Source organism: Cygnus olor, chromosome 26, assembly GCF_009769625.2.
Source record: "Cygnus olor isolate bCygOlo1 chromosome 26, bCygOlo1.pri.v2, whole genome shotgun sequence".
NCBI classification, from domain to species: domain Eukaryota; kingdom Metazoa; phylum Chordata; class Aves; order Anseriformes; family Anatidae; genus Cygnus; species Cygnus olor.
Window position 1 is genome coordinate 668,047 of NC_049194.1, and position 21,239 is coordinate 689,285.

At 52.4% G+C, this 21,239-nt stretch overlaps 1 protein-coding gene across 2 annotated transcripts in view; it reads right to left on the minus strand.

Annotated features, from left to right (window-relative positions):
• SBNO2 (strawberry notch homolog 2) overlaps positions 1-21,144 on the minus strand; it is a 60,390-nt gene extending 39,246 nt beyond the window's left edge. Inside the window, exons 1-4 of one of the 2 annotated variants that reach the window (XM_040537657.1) lie at positions 21,057-21,144; positions 8,821-9,044; positions 7,681-7,760; positions 1,882-2,005 (exon numbers count right to left, since the gene is read on the minus strand). In XM_040537657.1, coding sequence (XP_040393591.1) covers positions 1,882-2,005; positions 7,681-7,760; positions 8,821-8,946 — 330 coding nt within the window. In that variant the 5' untranslated portion in view covers positions 8,947-9,044; positions 21,057-21,144. Of the gene's footprint in view, positions 1-1,881; positions 2,006-7,680; positions 7,761-8,820; positions 9,045-10,151; positions 10,455-21,056 lie in introns of those variants that run through there. The other variant, XM_040537658.1, reaches the window with a different exon arrangement.
• Between the last annotated feature and the right edge of the window lie 95 nt (positions 21,145-21,239).

The following is a 21,239-nucleotide window of genomic DNA, read 5'->3' on the forward strand; positions in this document are numbered from 1 at the left end:
GAGATCACAAAGGAAAGAGTTTCTGTTTATACACGTGTCTTGACATTCGGCAGTTAGAGGAAAAAAAGCATTCAAAAGCTCACAGGAGCTTACTGGGGCCTACTGAAGCATTTCTTGATGTATCAAAGCACGATGCCAGCCCAAAGCACATACATACTGCCCCAGTTTATCCTCACGTCTCTCTTCTGCTGTTCTCAGCAACTTAGCGCTGCGCTGCAGGGCACGGCTAGAATTAAGAGCGAAGATCTAGAAGGGTCAATCTTCACCTGAATGCAGAAAGGGTTGGAACCAAACAGCTCCATTGCATACACACCCCAACAGCACCGCTGTGCTTATCTGCCACGCCGAGGCACAGACCTGGGGCAGACAACTGCGATGTTCAGATTAGCTCCTTCCCACACGCAGAGGAAGCCTGGCTCTGCTGGTAAGTTTTTGTGTGACCAGAAAAAAAGAGTACTTTTAATGAAACTGATTTGACTTGCAGATAACATAGATGAAGATTCTGAACGCAGCCCATGGTTCTGCACACCTGAGAGGTTCCTTTGATATCCCCTGGGCACCTTTGAGGCTGTAAGGTCCGATCTGTCAGCAACTGCTGAGCCCCCAGCCAGCCTGCTAATAAAGCCTCATTAGGAGACCTTAAGTATACAAAAATTACCCTGAAATTTTTCACGTAAGCTCCTCATTGCATTGTCTAATGAAAAACCTACTCTGCACTTGACTTGAAGCACGTGCCAGCCCTGCAGTGCCAGTTCTGCCCCTTCTCATGTTTTCTGCCTGCAGGGAGAGCCGTGCTCCAACAGCGGTTCAGGTCACAGGCCAGGGGCTGGCAGCGACGGGGCGCTCTGCAGCTCTGCCGCACTCCTCGGCTGCTGCTTTGAAGTTCCTGAAGCACAGCAGGCTGTGCCCTTTGACTACCTGAGGGAGGATGCTGGACTGCATCCAGCACATTATCTGCTTCCCCAATAATCAGTGCAGTAACTTACTGAGATAGGAGGGCCGGGGCTACAGAGTTCATTCAGTTTGGCTGTTGCCTTGATAGGTCAGGGCAGGGTAACTTTCTACAGTTTCACTCACTATGTATCTTCAGACACTGGGTATAAAAAAAAACATTGCAAAGAACATGCACAGACACTGATAGCATCTATATTAACTCCCAGAAAGGATGTAGTTAGCCCCTTCTTTATTTCAAGTCAGCTCTGTCACAGAAGCTGCACTTTCCAGCCTTCACTGACTCATCTTACCAGAAGATGTTGCTAAAAGCAAGTGAAACATTTCAAAAACTCTACGGAAAGATCTTCCAGCCCAGAGGAATCCCAGAGGTAAGGATGCCTGCTGGTCCCTAGGGATGCCAAATGAACTAGGGAGACTGACTCCCACACTTCACCAACATTGAAGAAAAAAAAAAAAGAAAAAAAACAGGAACTGGCTCAACCCTGAGTTCGTTAGGCGCTGAGCTGACGTAGTCCTTAAACATTCACTGCTCAGGAATCCACCACTTGTAATTAGCAAGAAAGCAAGTGCAATATGTGTAAGTGAAAAAAGTTTTAGGAGGCAAATGAATTAACTGACCGAAGCATTTTCACATTCACACTTACCTACACCCTCCTGCAAACAGGATTCTCCCATGTGCTGTCAGTGTTTGTTAAATGTATTTTTAGAAGCCAGAAGCAATTTTTGCTCCTGCCAGGACAATGGATGGCTTCTGAATTGCTGCTAGCAGAATTTATCCCATTTGTGTGCAATTCCTACGTGAGGCCAGACAAATTTAAGACACTGCCGGCCTCTTCCTTTCCCCTCTATACCACAACCCTGAAAAACAAAACCCACCACCACAAAAGTACAGTTTTTCCCCAAAGCCATCAGTAGCTATGTACTCACCTGAGGAAAATCACCATTTTTTGGTAAGAAGTCAGTGGGGTCCACAGATGCATAGTTTGTATCCAAGAAATGTGGTCTGCTGATGGAATTCATATAAAAATCGTGAGGGGAATTAAAATATTGCCTGTAAGGAAATGGGAAAAGCAGTTACTTCCTGGCAGTTCTGAGTATTCCTCAGGTTGCTTCAGACTCCAGCATCAGCGGTGAAGGATCATTTACGGGGTGACACATACAAGAGATTGATTTTTAAAAGGTGTGTTTACCCAGAAGAGATATCTACACGGCAAAATAAGAGAGCTGCAAGTTGCATCCTACTTCCCAGACTGAGGAGCGCAAGAATCTGGAGAGCTGCATTAAGATTAAGAATTGAATTCTCAGCAATTTGTGTAAATTGGGAAGGATTTCATAGAAAAAAATAATAATCTGCAGGACTAAATAATATTTCAGTCCTGACAACAGAGCAAAATAAGCCTGATGATGTCCCAGTGCCAAGCGTTTGACAGGTGTGATGGAACCTGACAATCACACTGCGTAAGGACAAGCATCGAGTTTCACGGAAATATCACACCCGAGTGCTTCTTCGGGTCATAAAACTGCAAAGTAGCACAGACGAGCTCGCGGAGTTGGAAAGAGAACAGCCCCCTTTGTACACCCCTGGCAGAGAGCTTCACACCAGCCACAGAGCTCGGCTTAAAGACAGAAAGACGGGAGGGTTAGGGACACGCACGCCCAGACAGAACTGTTAGCCCAGGCAGGGATGGATTCTGGATGGAGCCGATTATGCCTGGTAACAAAGCAAAATCTCGACTGCACTAACAAGTGAAAAAAGGCAAAGGTCTTCTGATTCCTCCCTGCTGGGCAGGGCACACGCCAGCACTTCCTCCTGCTCTCCCCCCTGGCGCTGGCTTCCTGCAAGCAGAAGGTAGGTAAGGATTGCACAAGAGCAATTCCCTTCCTCCCTCCCAGGGGCAGCCTCTGGCCCGCACTCAGGCTGCCTTCTGGTTTTGCTATTACACACGCGAGCCTTTCCCTCTCCTGCAGGAGCAAGGAATGTGCTTCGTAATCTTTCCCGTAAGGGCTGTGCACTCACGCCGCTTTGGGCAATCGCCACCCAACACGTTTTCATGCTGGAGCCACGGTTCGGCCGAGCTGCCTGGTTTCCTCTCGTGGCAAGCTGTGCGCTCTTCGTGGTGCCAAGCTCTCAGAAACCACAGCGATCAGCTTCAGCAAGGCAACGTGAGGGGAGGGAGAAGCAAAATTTAAAAAGGAATACCATCCAGGAGAAGAGCTGGGGAATGACTACGCCACCAAAATATTATTAAGCAATTAAAATACCGCGTGTGGCTAGCAGCTCATTCATACGCCGTGCTTCACGTTACATAGGTATTTATGTTATCTCCTTTTTTTTCTTTGCACCGTAAAGATAACGCTCTCAAAAAGCAACAGTGGTGGATTTAGCACCCTTGCATGTAATAGATCTGGCAATTTAACGCTGCCTTGTGGCTCCTCGATCTATTCAGCCAAATTAAAATCCGGGTACAGTTTCTGGGAATTAACGTATTTACGCACAGGAAAGGCTTGTTGAGCCGCTTTCAGGCTGAAGCTGCTGCGGTCTCACTCTCTCCTTTGCACGAGGACAGAGCTTGGCCAGCGCTTAACGAACTAACCAGGAATAGGGAAAACTATTTTTACCAGAAAAAATACCATCGCCTCCCATTCCACCAGTGCCTTGTGGGGCTGGCCAGAAGTCAGCTAAGGTAACGGGAAGGAAACCAAACAAGACAGCCCCGGCCTCCCTGGCTGGAACTGCTGTGCCATGACCAGCACTGGCGTGTTGCTTTGCTTCCCTTAATCTGGGTTTCAAAGCTGTGAACGTGAGATGCTTTTCTTCTCGTGGAGGCCTGACATAAAGGCTAATAGGAATTCAGTGCACTGTTCTGAGACCCTCTTAGGAAAGCCACTAAGCACGCAACAGTTCCCATCACCCTTTTAGTACCTTTGGTACTGTGCTCTGCCTTTTTTTCCTCCACCACGAACTCAGAAGACACCCACCCTCGTTTGAAGAGCTGGCATAAAGCCACTGACAGGTTGGCTTGGATCAGACTGCAAAACCAGCGTTAACGGCAAGAATCGAGTAAGGAACCTCGCCGCACTGCCAGAGCCAGGATGTGAAAACAGCCTCAGAGGAAGATTGCCCTGTCCATACCCGCTCACCTTCTCCAGGATTTGGTTACCAGCAAACTGCTCCATGGAAGCTACTCTGGGTGCAAGCGCTACATCAGTCCCTTTCAGCCACCGATTCGCATTGAGGTTGCCTCTTGAAGCAATCAAGGGGAATGTAAAGGAAAGTCCGTGAAGGTGCACGACGTTTGGCAGCCAACAAACATCATCAGTCTTACTGCAGAGCTGCTTCCTACCCTCTTGGAAGGAATAATGGCTCAGAAATTTTCATCTTTCTGGGACATCACGAGCTGGGTGGGGAGCATCTTTGGATTATATCAAGTTCAGACAATTGCTTTAAAGAGCAAGACTGCTGTTTTTGCTGCCACCCACTTTAAATATAGAAGCAGTGGAACAGTTTGGTACAAGGCAAACCTGAACTGACATCTGACTCACCCAAATCATTTGATGTCAGTCCAGCCAGCGGGTCGCCTGGTAGGGCTATTTCACATATAACTCCAAAAGAAGGCTGTTGGGCATTTTGTTTGCTTGTTTTTTTGAAAAAGAATTTGATCATTTCCTTTAATTTCCCTGAAACTCACATTTTCAACAGAAGGACCCAGAGGAACGCGCTGGGGGCAGGCTTACTGGGATCCACACCTCTGGTGAGCCAATGCAGTGCACGCCCCTCCCGGGAGCTGGGTCTCCATCCTTCCGTGATACCGTGCCTGCTCCACGCCAGCTGCTCAGCTACGCGTCCGATGCACTTGAAGCCCCTCGGGGGCCACGCTGTGATTTCAGTGCAGACCTCCTTTGGGTGTTTCAGCCAGGCGCTGTGCTCTGATGGTGCAGACCCCATCCAGAGATGCAAATTCCACATCTCAGACCAGCAGATGATGAGAGGCGGGCTGGCAAGGTCACCTACTGCCTAGACAACAATCTAGGCACTCCTCTTCCCCATCATTAGACCAATTCACGATTTCAAAGCCTACTTTACATAATAGCACGTGGTACTCCACTCACTGGTGGTGAAGTGGAGAAGTGCGTGAAAGCAGTAGAAGAGAAGGGAGGTGTGTGTTTTAGAAACCCGGCAAGAAATCTTCGCTCCTGGTTTTGAGAAATACTTTCTGTAGATGGGTGACACCACCTCCAACAGCTCAACAGGCCTGACCCAGAGCTCCCTGAAGCAAGGAGTGCACCGAGCCCAGCGCTGCGAAGGAAGCCCAGCGCTTCTGGGATAACCGCCCCGAAATCAGCCCAGCTCCAGTCCTTCCCTGCAGGCCACCTGAACACCGTTTGTTCTTTCAGCAACATTTAATCCACTGTTTACATTTTCAGGTTAAGAAAAGCTGAAACAAAGAGGCGAGCATTGGTATCTTTTAAAGAAATTCTCTAGCATGAAACTACTGAAAAGAAACAGGAAAAACCTGCCTCAGGACAAAGCCGTTTGCTAGGGGAGTAAGCCGTGTCCAAACACAGCCACTCGCAAAGGAGGCTTCTGCTACCAGGATTTTGAAGAATCTTGGACTAACTCTAATCCCATCTATATTTATATTTTTATTCCTACAATGTGGTAGCTTTAATTGTGACTCTCTTTAGAATCCCCCTCTTTGTTTCCATCCCTTTGGGGTTTCTACCTGTAGCGCACTCAGCCTATAATATCCCACGTAAAAAAGCTCAGCTGCAGTTTTCAAATACAAAAGGACAGGCTTCTTTTGTTTGTCATGAAATACAGATATGAAAAATTTCACCTGAAAGGTAATTTTTACAGCTACCAGGATATGAAAAACAGGAAGCTAAAGGTGCGGCCTTGACTAAACCATTCTCCAGCAAATAAACGCTGCAATGAGCCTCCTTTCCTACAGTAACGACAGCAAAGTCAACAAGTTTACATCAGTGTTAAATGGAGGCATGTCTTTGCAGGATCAAGGCTATAACATTTCCAGCAGAGTCGAAACAAACAGCAAAGAGCAGCGCTACACAAGAAAAAAGTGAGGGGCAAAACCAGAACAAACGGTCAAAGAAAAAAAAAAACACAATAGACAAACACAATCTAATCTTGTGGTTCAATGCAGCAAAACAGAAATTCTGTTATAGCTCTCTTGAGGGTTCACAAACTGTAATTTACAGGAATCATGCTCAAAAAGTACACCCTCTTCCAATCAGAGACGGGCTAGCTAAGAGCAAAGATACTGAACTTATCTGATAGCTCCTCTCCAGTTCTCACTTTGGGGAGTAACTAACAAGGCAGAGCTCCACTCGGCACCTGTGGTACAGCTTCTTGGTAGTCGTACAGCAAGAACTGTCCTCTTACATTCACCCTATCGCTGCTGGCTACCTTCCTCTGCAGACGAGAAACAAGCTAACTAATTCGGAGACAAAAGGGGTCCCACTGCCCTGACCAGAGGAGCTGATCGTCCTGCTGACAGCCAGCCTGGAACTGAAGCGCTCGGGAGGATGGATCTCTGCTTTTCCACGAAGATGCTAAAATCCATTCAGGAAGGAGGTTGAACTAAATCCTCGAGCACCTGGAACACGGTTTCTAGCTCGTGATACCAAGTTCTGTTTCTTTTACTTTTCTTCCTTCCACCTCTGACCTAAATAAAAACACATCCTGTACATCTGTGCCACTCCCTGTATTCACAACGACCGAAGCGGCCGTCGGCCAGCCTTCAGACCTTCTTCCCAGCAATCAGCATCTCCCCGTCCCAACAGAGCTCCAACCCGTCACTCTGTGACAGCACGTGGCCACTTTATGTCACCCCAAATATCTCCTGTCATATCCAGCATCCATCCTTCTGATCCAGGATGGAGGTTCATCATAAAGGGAAGGAGGAGAGGGAAGAACAACATCTATCATTATACAAAGAGTCCCCAAAAACGCTGTTTCAGGCATGTAGTCGGGATGATTTTCCCACCAGACAGGGCAGAACCCCTGTTACTATGCGAAGGTTTGAGACCCGGCACAGCTCTGCTCCGTGGCACCTCCCTGTGTACTAGGCAGCTTTACTTTGAAGGAAGTCGCAATTTCTCACACGAGCCCATTCTCATCCCTTCGCACCATGGGGGATGAGCTTACCAGCGCAGAGTATCAGTTATAACCAGAGGAAAAAGTAATGACTCTTGAACTCCGGGCTGCACGGTTAGGGTTGTGTACGTTTTTTCAGCAGACGTGGGCTAAGAGCATTTCGCCAGCTTCTAGTCATCTACACAGCAGCAGATTCTAACTTCACCTCACACCAGCCTGCCACCCGGGGCCGGTAATGCCTTCCTCTTGTCCATGCCATCCATATAAAGCTCCAGATGCACGACATTTGTTCAGCCAGATTGTGCTAATGGGGTGTTTAGGAACTCCATTAGCGTAACAAATCCAGGCTAAAACAAGGCTGTTTCTCCCGCACAGCAGCCACCAGGTTTACCAGAAATCAAAGTTTTGTTGTTTTTGTTTTTTTTTTTTTTTTAAAGCTGTTTGCTGCTTTTTCCAATATGTAGCAGTTTATGAAATGCCACAAGATGAGTGTGATGCAATTATTTCCCCATCAGTTCGAGAAATAAAGTAAACAAGGAAAGCACTAAAGAAACAGTTGAATCACGGAGTGTGCAAGAGCATAGAGCTGTATAAAGGAGAACTGCACTCACTGGTTTTCACTTAGGAAAGATGAGGTTGGGAAAGAGGCAGGGTAGCAGTTACTCCACGAGTCGGCCGCCAGCATGGAATTCTGAAAGCAGAAACCAAAACAGTTACAGCAGTTGAGGGCCAGCACAACCACCTGCAGCTCTCAGCCCGGAACGCGACTTCTCTCCCTCGGCGCCTGCCATCAGCAGACGTGGCTCTCAACCTCTCGTAGTCTAGCACTACTCTGCAGTGCCAGGTTCTGAGCCTCCTGTCCTGTTCCTGCCCCCGGAGGACGACAGGGCCATTCCCCTTTCGTCGCCCTTTAACTTCAATCTCTGCAGAAAACGAGTACCAACCCAATTCTCTTGAAGTTGGTTTGCACAGGTACACACCTGAACACTTCCCACCGCCCCCTTCCCACCTAAACAGGGTCCAACATTCACGGGAAGCTTTTAGCTCTGCATGTGCCAGTACAATCATGGGAAGAACACATCTGTTTCTCAGCTTCTCTTTCATACGTCCTTTTTTGTATCCAAAACAACAACACCTCGTGTCTGAAGCACCACGCGCTTGGTGAGACAGGCCTCTTTTTAACCTGTACGTTCATGTATGTGGCAAAACTCAAACAAGACTTAGAAACAGAGCTGCAGGGACATGTAAACAATTTTGGGGTAAAGGTCTGCTTATTGCCCTTTTCAGAACAAATGCATCAGGGATCCGGTCTTATTTTAGAAGCTGTTTTGGGACAAATACAACCCTATTCAGCTGTGCCACTCTCAAAAAAAAGGCACAGCTGGACCTAGGAACAGATTTAGCATCTCTCAGAGACAAGCGGAGAGGGAAACAAAGTTCGCAGTTCTGCGCAAGCTCTTCATCCCTCTCCCTAGCAGCCTGGCACCTTCCAGCTTTTAAGGAGGTGTCATTTTAATCACAGCCTTGTTTTTCTCCTCCCACGTCCAAGGCAGTAAGTAGACGGCCGTCACCTCCACCTTCCAGCATTCGCGATCAATACCTCCTGCCCCTGGACAGCTGCCTAGCAAGTCTGGTAAATAGCTCCCGCAAACACCCACCAGGGCCCCCGGGATGCGGCTCCCGAGCTGGGCTGCCTTGCCCAGACCCCCTCTGAGGACACCCCCAAGGCAGCCCTGCTGCGGGGCCCTCACCTCCATGGCCGGCACGGCGAGCTGGGAGCGGAAGGCAGGGACGCTGTAGAGCGCGTCGCCCGCCTGCTGGTGCTCGTGCTGCGGACAGCTCTTCCCCCCGTCCATGGCAGCGTGTGCTGAGGGCATCAGCCCGGGTCCCGCCGCATGAAGTCCTCCGGGCAGGGGGAGCGGGCTGGGGAGCGGTGGGAGGCTCTTTATCTGTGCTCTTCTCCCCACACCATGTCCTAGGACGGAAAAGAAACGCACGTTTAAGTCCGGTGGAGGGAAAGAAAGCACAGCCAAGATCAAACCTAGCTAAGAAATCGGTAAATAGACGGCAGGCTGCAAATGCCGGCTGCCTCTTTACCAAACAGAGAGGTTTTTACTGGGAAACAGTTCTCAAATCTCACCACACCTGGAATTCACCTAGACGGCGAACTTAAACACACTTCTCCTGCCTCACTGCAAACGCTGCAGAAGTCTGGCAGGTTGTCGCACTCAGCCGTGATTTCTGCAGCAGCCAAGTGCTGGTTTTTAGCTCAAGGAATTTTCTTTTCCAATACACAAAAAGATTCTGAACTTCTGAGCAGACTCTTGACTAAAACGATCGATTCCCCGAGACTGCTCATTTTCACAGCAACTTACACTGGCTTGGCAGGTAATTTGGCAGGCTTGAGCTCTTAGGAAGCAGCTGGAATGCCAGCCGAAGCCCTGTAAGATACCGATGTGCCACCAGTAATCAGCACACATTAGCACACAGGCACTTAACTCAGCCCGGCGAATGCCAGCTTCAATTCTCACAGCCAGAAGAATGTGACCCCCGGTGGGGCACCTTCTCTCCAAAACAGTCCTGGCATCATTGATGGGAACACACATGGCCAGCACTTCCAGCTCTCTGTGTACAGTTTGCGCAGTGCTACCCATGGAAAAAAGGCCTTTTTTTGGCCTGCCTGTCGCTGTTTGCCATTCACCTTCAGTCCTGACCGGCTGTAGGTACCCGCGCGGCAGCACAGCGCAGACGCAGCCCAGCCCTCCTGCTGGAAGCCTCGCAGGTAGCCACGACCTACGTTCACAGCCGGCAGATTAAGAATCCTCGCTGACAGGTTCACTGCTCGAGGATGAAAATGTGCCGCGTAGGCGGAACGTTGTTCCACCTGAGCCAGGAGAGAAGCACCTCGCCGGGCGGGGGCACAGCTCGCCCCCGATCTCGCCGCACTCCGATGTCTCCCGTAGCTTCACGGCGGTTGTGCAGTGAGCACCGACGCTCTTCCCCACGGCCGTGCACAGCAAAGGTCAGGGCGGGTGGTGCACCTTTAGCACGAAGGCTGCTAGTCTAAAACACAAGCACTTACGCGCTGCCTTTCGTTCCCCCTGCTGCTAGCACGATGGGCTTTCAGGATCGCTGTTCTGGCAGGGATCAGCCCCACGCTCAGACGTTGCCTTCAGTGCAATTTCCTGGTTGAAGCTTCCGAAGTAACTCCTGGCATGTTTAACTCGGCCTCGCAAGGCAATTTAACCTGCAGTGGCACGGGGAGTCACGACCGGGCAAGAGCAGCAGCGGAGACAAGCGCGGGCACCAAGCCCGGGACACAACCCGCGCCCCCACGCAGCACACGGGACACAGCACCAGCACGTCCTGACAGCCTGGCAGGGCTGGGGGCAGGCCACGAGCACAAGACAAACCTCACCCACCACCACCACCTCCCAAACCATCACACGGCTTTCACCCGCTCAGTATTTGGGCACCGAGAACTCCGACGATGCTCCAAAGCCAGGACAGTTCCACAACACCGGCACTTGGGCAGGGGCACAAAAGGGCACAGCACCTGGTTTCTCCTCCTATTAGTCTTATCCACCGGTGAGCAGTAAATGCTCAGCTTCTTAAATGGACTAAATCGTTCAAGTTTTATCAGCTGCTCTGCTCCAGAGGGGCAGGTACTGTGACAAGCTCCAAGGGAAACTAATCCCAAAGGGCTGGACAGAATCAAAATCACTTCCAACACCCGCAAAGTAACGAAAAGATGTCATAAAGGGTTCTTTGGGGGGAGGCTAAATTCTCTGTAACGCGACAGAGCATTAACAGCAATCTATACAACCAAAAACTGAGAGAAAAGCACGCGTCTTCCTTGGGCCACGTTCTGCTCTCCAGGACCGTCTGCCACCAGCAGCCTGCGGCGTGACAGCCCAGCAAAGGAAAGCGGCTGGTAGATTTTCCTTGAGCTAGCTACCGATGCTGAAAATCTAAGTAGCACAAACTGAAGCTGCAATTTAAAAACACCAGCTTTGATCATTTACAAGATACTCGCTACGAGGAGAGTTTCTGAAAAGTCAATTCTGAGTCAGAGCCCCTTTAAAAATAAGTGACCTTTCAGCCGACAGGATTATTTCTGCATTTGTCATGGAAAGCAAAATTAAAATGACTGTTTACTTCTTTCTCTGGGTGGCTGGAGCCACGTCAGGACATCTCCGAGCAGGGCTCACGCGTGCAGGGGAGCAGACGACCCCCTTCCAGCAGGGGGTGGTGAGGCTGCCACTGACCAGGGGGGAAGGCACCGGGCGAAGCCCTCGGATGCGGGGACTTCGGGCAGCGAGCAGAGGATCGGCCGCCTGCTCCTCCGGCAAGCGGCGGGCACGCAGATGCCTTCACGAGACGCAGGCTTCCAGACTGAATTAAATCGTTTGCCAGAGGCTGAGCACTTTGCGGTTTAAGAAAGCACTCCCCCTTTTATTTTAGATAAAGAGGCCGCCACCCTGGGACCCGCACGGTTTTGTAGCCTGGCAAGCGGCTCGCCGGGCTGCTCGGCCTCTGCCTCCTCCCGCAGCACGGCAGATCGTAAAAAACTCGCTGCGACTGCTCCGCCAAAAAAAGGACCAAGTGACCAAGATGTCCTTAGGTGCATTTTCTCTAGGAGAGCACGACGGAACGTCGCCTCCGGAGAGTAAGGTTTGTACACCAGAAGTAACACCAGGCTGCCTGAAAAGACCATTCAACTACCAAAAAAAACCCAGACCACTTTAATTAATTGCTAACAGAAGAAACACTCTTTACAAAGGTGCAGGATCACCTAGATCCTTTTCTCTGGCTTTATTTCACCACAGATTTACTGCAGTCTCATTCCTTTACAACCAGAAGTGTTTCTTTTTATTACACTATAAAATCCACACTCAGGCTTTATAGTCCATAAGCCCAGGAGCAAAACCAGCTAAAAACACTTAGCTAGCACCCCAGCATCCTAATTAATATTGTTATACTGGCCTCAGGCCCCTTGATTTATTAGCCAAACGTCAGCACCAGGGCTCCCAAAAAGCATTCTGCAGACCGCTTGCAGGCTTGGAGCCTCATTAGAGGCCACTCCATCCCGGCCTGCCTCGACAAAAATCAGCTCACCGGCACGGCTGCAGGGGCAGCGGCACTACCCGGAGGTGCTCCGGCCCCGCGCGCACCCGAGTTAGGTGCTGATGCTGAAGGGCAGCCATTTAAGCAAAGCCTGCTTGCTGTTACATCTCCTCAACCCAAAGGACCGCCGATGAACTCCTCGGGCAGAGCTACGCTCACGTCCCGCCTACCGAGTGTCTCCGTGCCCAAAAGATGCTGGAGATGTTAAAATATTCAAGGGCTTCCTCCCGAAGCGCAGGGTTTATTGCGATGGAACTGGCGAACGGGGTTGCATAAATGCAGACTTTGACCTCCAGCCCATTGTGGAGGGACCCAGGAAAGGAGCTGCACCGGGGAGAAACAACGCAGCCCCATCGGGGCGGCTGCCCAGCCATCCCCGGAGGCGCCTTCTGCTCCGGCTTCTAGGGCTGCTTTCTTCTTTGTCTTCATATTTTTCTCTGACGCCACCGGTGGTCCGCAAGAGATCCTACGAAATTTTAATTTACATCTCAGGAAGGACGTAGTAAGAGAGAAAGGCCTGAATGCCAAGCAAGACAAAGGTTTGTCGTGACCCCACGGAACAGGGGAAACTCCAGGGCTGGCTTTAAGAACGGCCGAGCCTCGTTCCTTCTCTGTCACCAGCTCCTGGCTTTTCTCCTCCACCCAGAGGACTTGACAAGAGGACCGATGGTATAAATTAAGCCCGTGCTACGACGCCCAAACCCCCCGAACGAAGCAGTGGGGAGCAGAAACCTACAGCTAGCGTCGTTTTCCATCCCATCAGCCTGCTCCGAGATCCTCCAGCCTTCCAAATCAAGGCAGACATTTGTAGTACAAGGCTGTAAGGAAGACAAAGCAACAGAAAAACGTAACAAAAAAAACTTGAGATGTTCTTCAAATGCTACACAGAGCTGCAAACAGCATCAATGGCTTGTCTTTATAGATCACATAAATAAACTCAGCTGCTACCGAACCGAGGCAGGGAGCTGTGCTGACCTAAGGTCAGCATCACAGACTTGCTTTAGAGACATCGATATCCTCTGGTGCCTTTAAAATACTGTCTCTGCTCTTCTCACCGGAGAGTTCAGGTTTTTTGCCTTTTTTTTCTTCCAGTTTGTAACAGCTTTCGCTAGGAAATCAGCGGCAGTGATTCCCGTAACAGCTGTAGCAAATATACAGCTTTACTTCTCCATCCGAAGCAACTTACGAAGGCTAAAATCAATAGCAGAGCTTCTGCCCGCCTGCTCTGCATTATCCTGGGTCTTGGCAACACCAGATTTCACCGGGCAGACACTCTGCAGAGTGCTTTTCTCTACAACAGCATTAGTTCCTTAGGAAAACTCTTGCGCAATAGGTCAGACCCAATTAGCAAAACGAAGGAAAACTGCTCAAGTTTAAACTCCTGCGCTTGAGCAACAGGCAGCTGGTGAATGCCAACGCACTGAATTCGTGTGACAGATTCCTCTGAAGATATCAAAGCCAACAGCTGGACAGACGGACGGACGGGTGGGTGGACAGCCCAGGACTCGCGATGCTTTCTTCGGAGACACCGAGAAAACCAGTGAGAGGTGAAGGAGCCCAGACATTGTGGATTCCCAGTCTTGTCCTCTGGGAAACCGGAAAAGGATGAATCCCCCCAACATTTCTCGGTTATGCCTTACACTCACAAATCCTAAGGGACTAACACCAAGGACGGAGATGTGGCACGAGTCCGAGGGCAGCAGGACACTGCCCATCTCAGCACGAACAGCCTCCGCAGGTGCTTGGTTAGCGTCCTCGAGGCAGCCTCAGAACCACGAAACTCAGCGAGTTCCTGCAAGCCAAAGCTCCCGTTTCCACATCCTGCGCTGCCAGCCTAACAGCCAAAACTGATGCTTGCTGACTATTAACTTTTCGGAATTTCTACTGACCGCAGGAGCAGTACCTTCCTCCTGCACGCATCGCTGAGGAACGCGGCGACCTTCCTCCCAGGCTCAGAGCGACGGCACTCGAGCGACGACCACGCGGCCGTGGGAAGCGCTGGACCTGCTCCCGCGCAGTGTTTGAAAACGAAACCTTCCTGCCCAGCGCGATAAAGCCCCGTGAGCACTCTGATTGTATCACAAGTCACTCTGATGAAGCTGCAGGGAGGGTTTCACTATTAGCGAGCTTTCCTACGGGCTCGCGGTTCAGCCCAGGCCCAACAGCCAGCGTCGGTGCGGGATTCCTGCGGGATTCCTCGTGCCTGGGGGCTACGGGGAACGAACTGCAACTTTTAACAGCTTGAGCTGCATAGAAACCTGTGGGATCGGTACTGTACCAGACAATTTCCAACCTGGAAACCATAACGAACTGCTCTGCAATAGTCAGGATGGACAGAGCTGTGGGTAAGGGCTCGGTTCACAGGTAGCTGCCACCGAGCGAGGTAAAAACCCTCAGTACGTCCAGGAGAAGCGAGGACTTCCTCCCTGTTCCTTTCAGTCTCTGTTAACTTACTCTAAATTGCTCTCCATTAAAAGATAGCTGGGAAACCACAGGTATGCACACAGCAGGCAGAGCTAAACCTGCTGACGGTGAGTTAAACGTGCTCGGCGAGGACAGAAAGGCCTCAGGAATTGGATCCCAAGGAGGCACGGGCACAGCGGGAGGCACGAGCATAGGGGGGCTCCGCTCCCTGCCCGCGGAGCAGGAGCAGGACGGGAGCCCCGAGCCCCCCGTCCCGCCACGGGCACCCCGCCACGGCTGCCGGGGACGGGATTCCTGAGAACAGCTCGTACGTGAAGTGCCCGGAGAAAGAGGAACCGAGCCCCACGGGACGCTAAGCGCGGTTTTTGTCTCCATCGCCAAGCCAGCCTCTAGTTCCTCTTTAAAGTTTCTTCTCGCCGTATTTTTGGACGGAGCTGCGGCCAAACATTTCACCTCGAGCGATGAGAGGGGGAGGCTTCGAGGCAGAGCCCCGGTCGCTGGCACCAGCGGGGACTGGCGCTGTGACGCAGGAGAAGCGCAGAAGGGGAGCTGGGACCTGCCCGCCTGCCGCAGCCACGGTGCCCTCAGCGCGCTCAGACGGAGCCCAGCAGGAGAGAGACAGCCTCTGAGTACAACAGCTCAACGCCAGCTGAAGCATCAGATCTTTTCCCTGTTAAATAATTCGAAATTAAAAAAAAAAAAAAGTATTTCCATTTGTAAATTCTGTCCCCTATTCACAACTTAACTCCTTTTCTTCAGGCAAATCCAGTTCTGGGCGGCGCAACGAAGCACCGCTCGGTTGTGCGTCTGAAGCACCCTTGGAAAAGGGATTTCGAGTTAATTTAGCAAGAAGACAGAAGTTCATGCAGAAACAGAAAATACTGGGGGTGACTCACTCCAGCTCTCCACTGCTCTTAAGTAAAGGACGGGTGAATTTGTAAGAAAGACAAAGAACGCAAAGTCTGTTCTTTACCAGCTTAGACAAGAGTTACGCCAGTCAGGCATTTATCTCAGTGAAAACAGAAAGGAAGAATGCCTCCAACCCTGCGTATTAGAAAGCACAAAGCAAAGCGAGCCCGATGCAGCAACTTCAAAGGAATATTAGAAAGTTACAGAGGAGTGGAGAAAATTTAACCTCAGGCGAACGCGGAATACAACCCAGTCCAGTTACAAAAGCGCAGGATAACATCAATCTAGGAGATAATAAGTATCTGTGATGAAAATGGAACCACTTCAGGGCATGCTAACCGAGCGCTTTAAGCCACCTTGATCTCCTGAATGCTTTCAGCAAGAAGGAATGCACTTTGGGTGCATTTGTTCTGTACAGACTTAGCCCTGTAAGCTCCTGCGCGCAGCACCACCAGGCTCGTGAGCAGGACGGAAAAGGAAGCGGCGAAAACCTCGTTACTTACCTGGGCTGTGCAAGCCAACGCAGAGCTGCGGAGTGCCTGAGAACAATCGATTTGACAGATTAACCGCTGGAATTATATGGTCTGTAAACAAGGAGGAGAAGAGCTGAGATCATTTCAAAGCTTCTTGCCAGGTCTACGTGAGGCAGATGGTGGTGCATGCAGAAGAGCTACCTTGTCTTCCAGAGACCGGGGTTACAGGAGCGAAAAGGAAGAGCTTCGTGTCCCAAGCAGCACCAGCCCAGCCCCTCCTCATCTGAAGCTCAGGCCATGTCGGTGGGGATCAAAGACGGCTTTTGGGAAGGCGACATCCTCGAGAAAACATGAACTCTCCCACACACGTAGACTAAAGTCAGGCAGATTTAAATTGCACCTGAGAAACTTTATTATAAACGCCAGGAAAAAAAAATAAAAGCTGGAAACCGGCACCGAGACTGGGCAGGGCGCACACGCTGCAACAGCAGGGGCCCGCAGAGCGAGGGGCAGCTGAGTCAGGGCAGAACCGGGCTCACTGGAGGAAGGAATCACTCTCCAGAGAGATGCGCCATCTTCCCACCCCGTGCAGAAAGCAGCATTTCACTTCATCTCCAGCTCCAACGCACAAGCACCAGCACGAGCCTCCTGCAAACGCTTCCATCCTGCCTCCGGGATCTGCGGGGTGTCACCTCACCCCGCACCACGGGCTGGCAGCCTGCAGCCAGACCCAGCTCTGCCATTCCATCGCGCGCAGCCCGCGACCGGGGTTTTATCTACGCCCCCGGCCCTACACGGAGCTGCCTGTGAAGTCCAACCCCACCAGAGGCTCCTGGAAGTTGTAATGTCACGACCACGGGTGTGAGGGGAAGGGCAGGGTGGCTGTATTTACACCACCCAGGTCTGCCATGGAAACAGCCGGACCGTGAGTGGGGAAGTGCCTCGCATCAGGCTGAGCGCGCCCACGTACGGAGAGGGGAACTGCACCGACGGCGACTCCGACCGAGCTCCGTGGGGTCCTTGTCCTCCTTCCCCCGGGAAGGATCAGCGCCGCTGCACAGCACCTTGGGCAGCCGAGGGCCGCGCTGCGCCCAGGCTCACGCTGCCGGTCACCGGGACGCTCCTCGGTGCTGTTTGGACACACGCAAGAGTCACAGTGGCCTTAATCCTCAGAAGAAAAGCACAGAAATGCAAGCCTAGATAATGAGAGAAGGAAAAAGCTTCATCTGGAGCCTTGCTGCTGGCATCTGCCCCAATGTGCCATTCCCTAAATTTCCTCGGATTAATATTAAGCAGTTAAGTGGCACAGCAGCTTTAGCACCGACACAGACAAAGAGGAAGGTTCATTATCTGTTCCCTGATAGAATTCCTCTTAAATCTTCCCCAGACACTTTTGTCTCAAGGACGCACACCTGAAGCTAACTGCTGATTCTACCTGAAATGCTGACCTCACTTGCTATTCATTCGGCTCAGCAGACCCCAGAACGTCGTCGCCCTCCCTGCTCCCCGGCCCCTCTCCGCCAGCAGAGCCGTCGGGTCCCCATCGGGTCCCCGTCAGGTCCCCGCTGCAGCCGCACGTCTCACGTTACCTCCCCACAACGAAGCCGCTGCAAAGCAGACTGCCGTGCCCTCTACTCGCAGGCTGCTCAGCCTAACGGTCTGTCTCCAAACGCTCTGCTTCGAGAAACAAACCGTTGTTCAAACAGGGACCCAAACACATTTAATTAAAGCTTGCTCGTAGAGAAGGACAGGTTCCGTCTGCCCCTGCTCTTCCACCTGGGAGGAGATACGACTACGTCTGGCCAGAGCACAAATTGCCCCCTGCACACGACGCACGCTCCTGCCAAGGACCCCAACACGTTTTAGTGGCAGTCGGTGCAGCAGCACCGCGCACAGCCGCACACCCAAGCTCCCGAAGCGGAGCACGTGGGTCTGTCGGGCAGAAGGACGGCCGGGCGGTCGCGCAGCTCAGACAGGGAGCACACGAAACCGCTCTCCAACGCAGCAGCTCCGCTCCAGCAAGGGCTCGCCCTGAGCAGGGCAGCTCCCGGCACAGCCCTGCCGCAAGCGAGGTCCTGGACGAGAACAAACCGCAGCAGGAGCGGGCCCGGAGCAGGCCAACGGGGCACCTGGAGCTCAGCTCCGCGACGGTCCGGCAGCAACGGAGCACGCCTGGACGTAGCTGTAACACAAGCCCTGCACAAACGGGAATGAGCCAACCTCAGAAGCACACCTGCAAGGTAGAAACGCGCTATTATACTATTTAATTAAAGGGGAAGAGAAGAGCAGGAGGAACAGAGCTAAGGTTCAAAGCCAAGAAACGCAGGTCTCCGGATCCTCTGTGCTTTGCCTCTACCCCCAGTTCGAGGCGATCGCAGGAGACGCGTTGGAAGGAACCAGCCCCGTCTGAGCCGAGCACGTCGCGACACCCTGTGCTGTGCTGCCACGCGGGGAACGAGCGTCCCGGTTCACACACGGCCACGAAATACTCCAGGACTCCAAAGCCTGCTTCCCTATTAATCGTGAGCACATAAACCCCATTTCAAAGCAGGCAACCTCCGGGCAGGCTCAAGGCACGCCTTCTGTGTGAAAGAGGCGTGTATTGGTCTCTTTCAGAGCTCCATGTTTACGGATCTTGATCGTGTTACCAAAAGAGACTGAACAGTTTTAAGCTGAAACGGTTCAGAATATAAAACTCCTAATTAAGCCTGGACGGCTTTCCAGAGAGATCCAGGCTGTCACAATTAAAAATCAAAGCGCAGTATTCAGCGACTGCACAGTTAGCTCTTTATGACAGTGTCACTGTTCAAAAAGCTTTAAACCTGTGTCAGCGTTTTCATTATAAACCCTCCATTTCAGGGATCTATAACTTAAGCTTAAAAAGGCCTATTCAGTCAGGAAACACAGCCCTCAAACACACCACACGCTCAGGATTTTAAACACAAAATTTAGAAAAAAAGGAAAATCCTCTCCATGTACACTTCAGCGCCAAAAAAAACCCTGCAGCGAACGTGGCCGTAGCGCTCAGCGAGTGTCCGTTTTGGCAGACGCAGCCTGTCCCATGCCTGTCCCATGACGAAACGCGACGCTCGGCCCCGCTGCTCCTGCTCGGGGCGGCGGGGAGCAGCGGGAGACGCTCCATGGGCAGGGCTCGGGAGCTCACAGCAGCGAGCCACCCGTTAAAGGAAGGGAGAAGTGAGCTTTTTTCAGAAGTCTGTTCCTGCTCAGGAATGAGGATGTAAGACCTTGACAAAGGTATGGGAGGAAATGGCATTTAGCAAATCACTGAGAACTGCGAGGTTTCAAACAAAGGTGTGAGTTCATACCTAAGACAAAGCTGTCTGCAGGACCCGGAGAAATCTTTCAGAACACTTAGAAGTAAGGAATCAAACTTGAGACCTAACGTTAAAGGAGAAAAAGCTGTAAAATTCACTGACTGTGCCATCTCCCGACATGTTCTGTGGGTTTACCATTGCATTTTCCTCTACAAAAAACGTTTTCGCTTTCAGCCACTCCGAAAGCCCCGCATAAGCAAGATTGATTCCAAGAACGGGCAAAACACCATCGAAGGAAACAGGTGGGGAAAGGCACCCTTCTTTAGCAAGCCAGCCATCCTAGCTATTACTTGAAACAATCCCAGGTAAAAACGCCTCTCAGATTAGACAAGGAGCCCCCGATGCCAGTCGCAGTTCTGGTAACTCCAGCACCTGACACCAGGCAGGCGGGCGGGCAGAAACGGGGGAGCGCCCAAAGTCGCTGTGAGCACCGGCTTCGCGCTGTGCCGCTAAGCGCCGAGGTTTCAGGTGTTTTAGGCTGCTCCTTTGGCAATGATTTAAAAAGTACTTTGGATGATTCAAGCAGTCTTCCCTCACACAGCGCTCACGCTAGCCTTTCAATGAGACTTCGCTCAGCTGAGCTGCTAAAGGTAGGGTCGTATTTTAGGAAAATGAGTACAAACATCAAGGGAATTGATAACCATCAAAAAAGAGCAAGTGGCGGAGATGAGAACAGAACTCTTTGAGGCTTTGAGGGCTGCAGCTGGCATCCTACCTAGTAACTCTGCAAAGTCTGCTTTAGGGGATGCACAACGTTCCCTGAACTGAAAGCAAAAGCATCGGTATGTGATTTTCCACTTAAAGACATTCCCACGACCGGCTGCCGTTCCGCTGAGCGGTACCACGCTGATCCACGCTCGGTGTCCCGATGCCGTGGGTAACCCACAGCAGCCAGCAGCGCAGCACACGCAGCCGGCGTCCTCCTGCCGCCAGGCTCACAGCCGTGAGGGCGCAGAAACCAGAAAAACCCCCACAGGCCTCTGGGTCCCACAACGAACTCGCAGAACTCGCCCTTCAAAAGGCCGTCCTATTTCACTTGGAAATGGAGCGTGTTAGCTTGAAGTCACAGAGAGATTAAGCCCTCCTAGGCTGGTATTTACGGTTACTTTTGAGACCGGAGCTCTCTCTTAAAGCCTGAGCCGTGATTTAGTGGCGTTAAGAACCCAGACGGGGGTGACCACTGACAGCACCAGAGCTGGGTGCCTGTGAGCGTAAGCTCCGCGCCCCAGAGGCATTTAGTTGGGCTAGTTGGGCCGTGAGGAACCACGACAGGCAGACACTCGGTGATCGCCGTGGTGGGTTTCTGCGCTCCCCTCCCAGCACAAGGCGGGCTCCCAGCCCCTCGCCCCCCAGGGCTGCTCGGGCTCAGCACCTTCCGAATCGGGCCCCGGGCGGCCACGAGCCCCCGGCTCTGCTTCGGGAGGAGAATCAGCACCCCCAGACACCCACCGCGCACGGAGCCGAGCGGGGCAGCACCGAAGCCCCTCGGGAGGCGGCTGGGGCGCGGAGCCCCGCCGGGGCCCTCCCGGGCTCCGCGGGCCGGGGCGCTGCACGGGTAGACCTGGCGGCCGCGGCGCTCAGCCCGGTGCTCAGCCCCGAGCCGCGGCCAGGCGCCAGCGGCAGAGCACGGCGGGGACGGGGACGGCCCCGGCCCCGGCCCCGACACCGACCCCCCCCCGGCCCGGAAACCCCCCCGGCCCCGAGCCCCCCGGCCCTCACCGTGCCCCGGGCGCTCAGGCTCCCGCCCGGCCGCCGCCGCCTCGCCGCGCTTCCGGGTTCCGCGCGGCCGCCATCTTGGGGGGACGCGGCCCGCGGGGCGGAAGGGGCGGGGGCGGCGGACGGGGGGGGACGGGGGGGGCTTGAGGGGGCCCCGGGGGGCTCCGGGGAGGGGCCTTGAGGGGG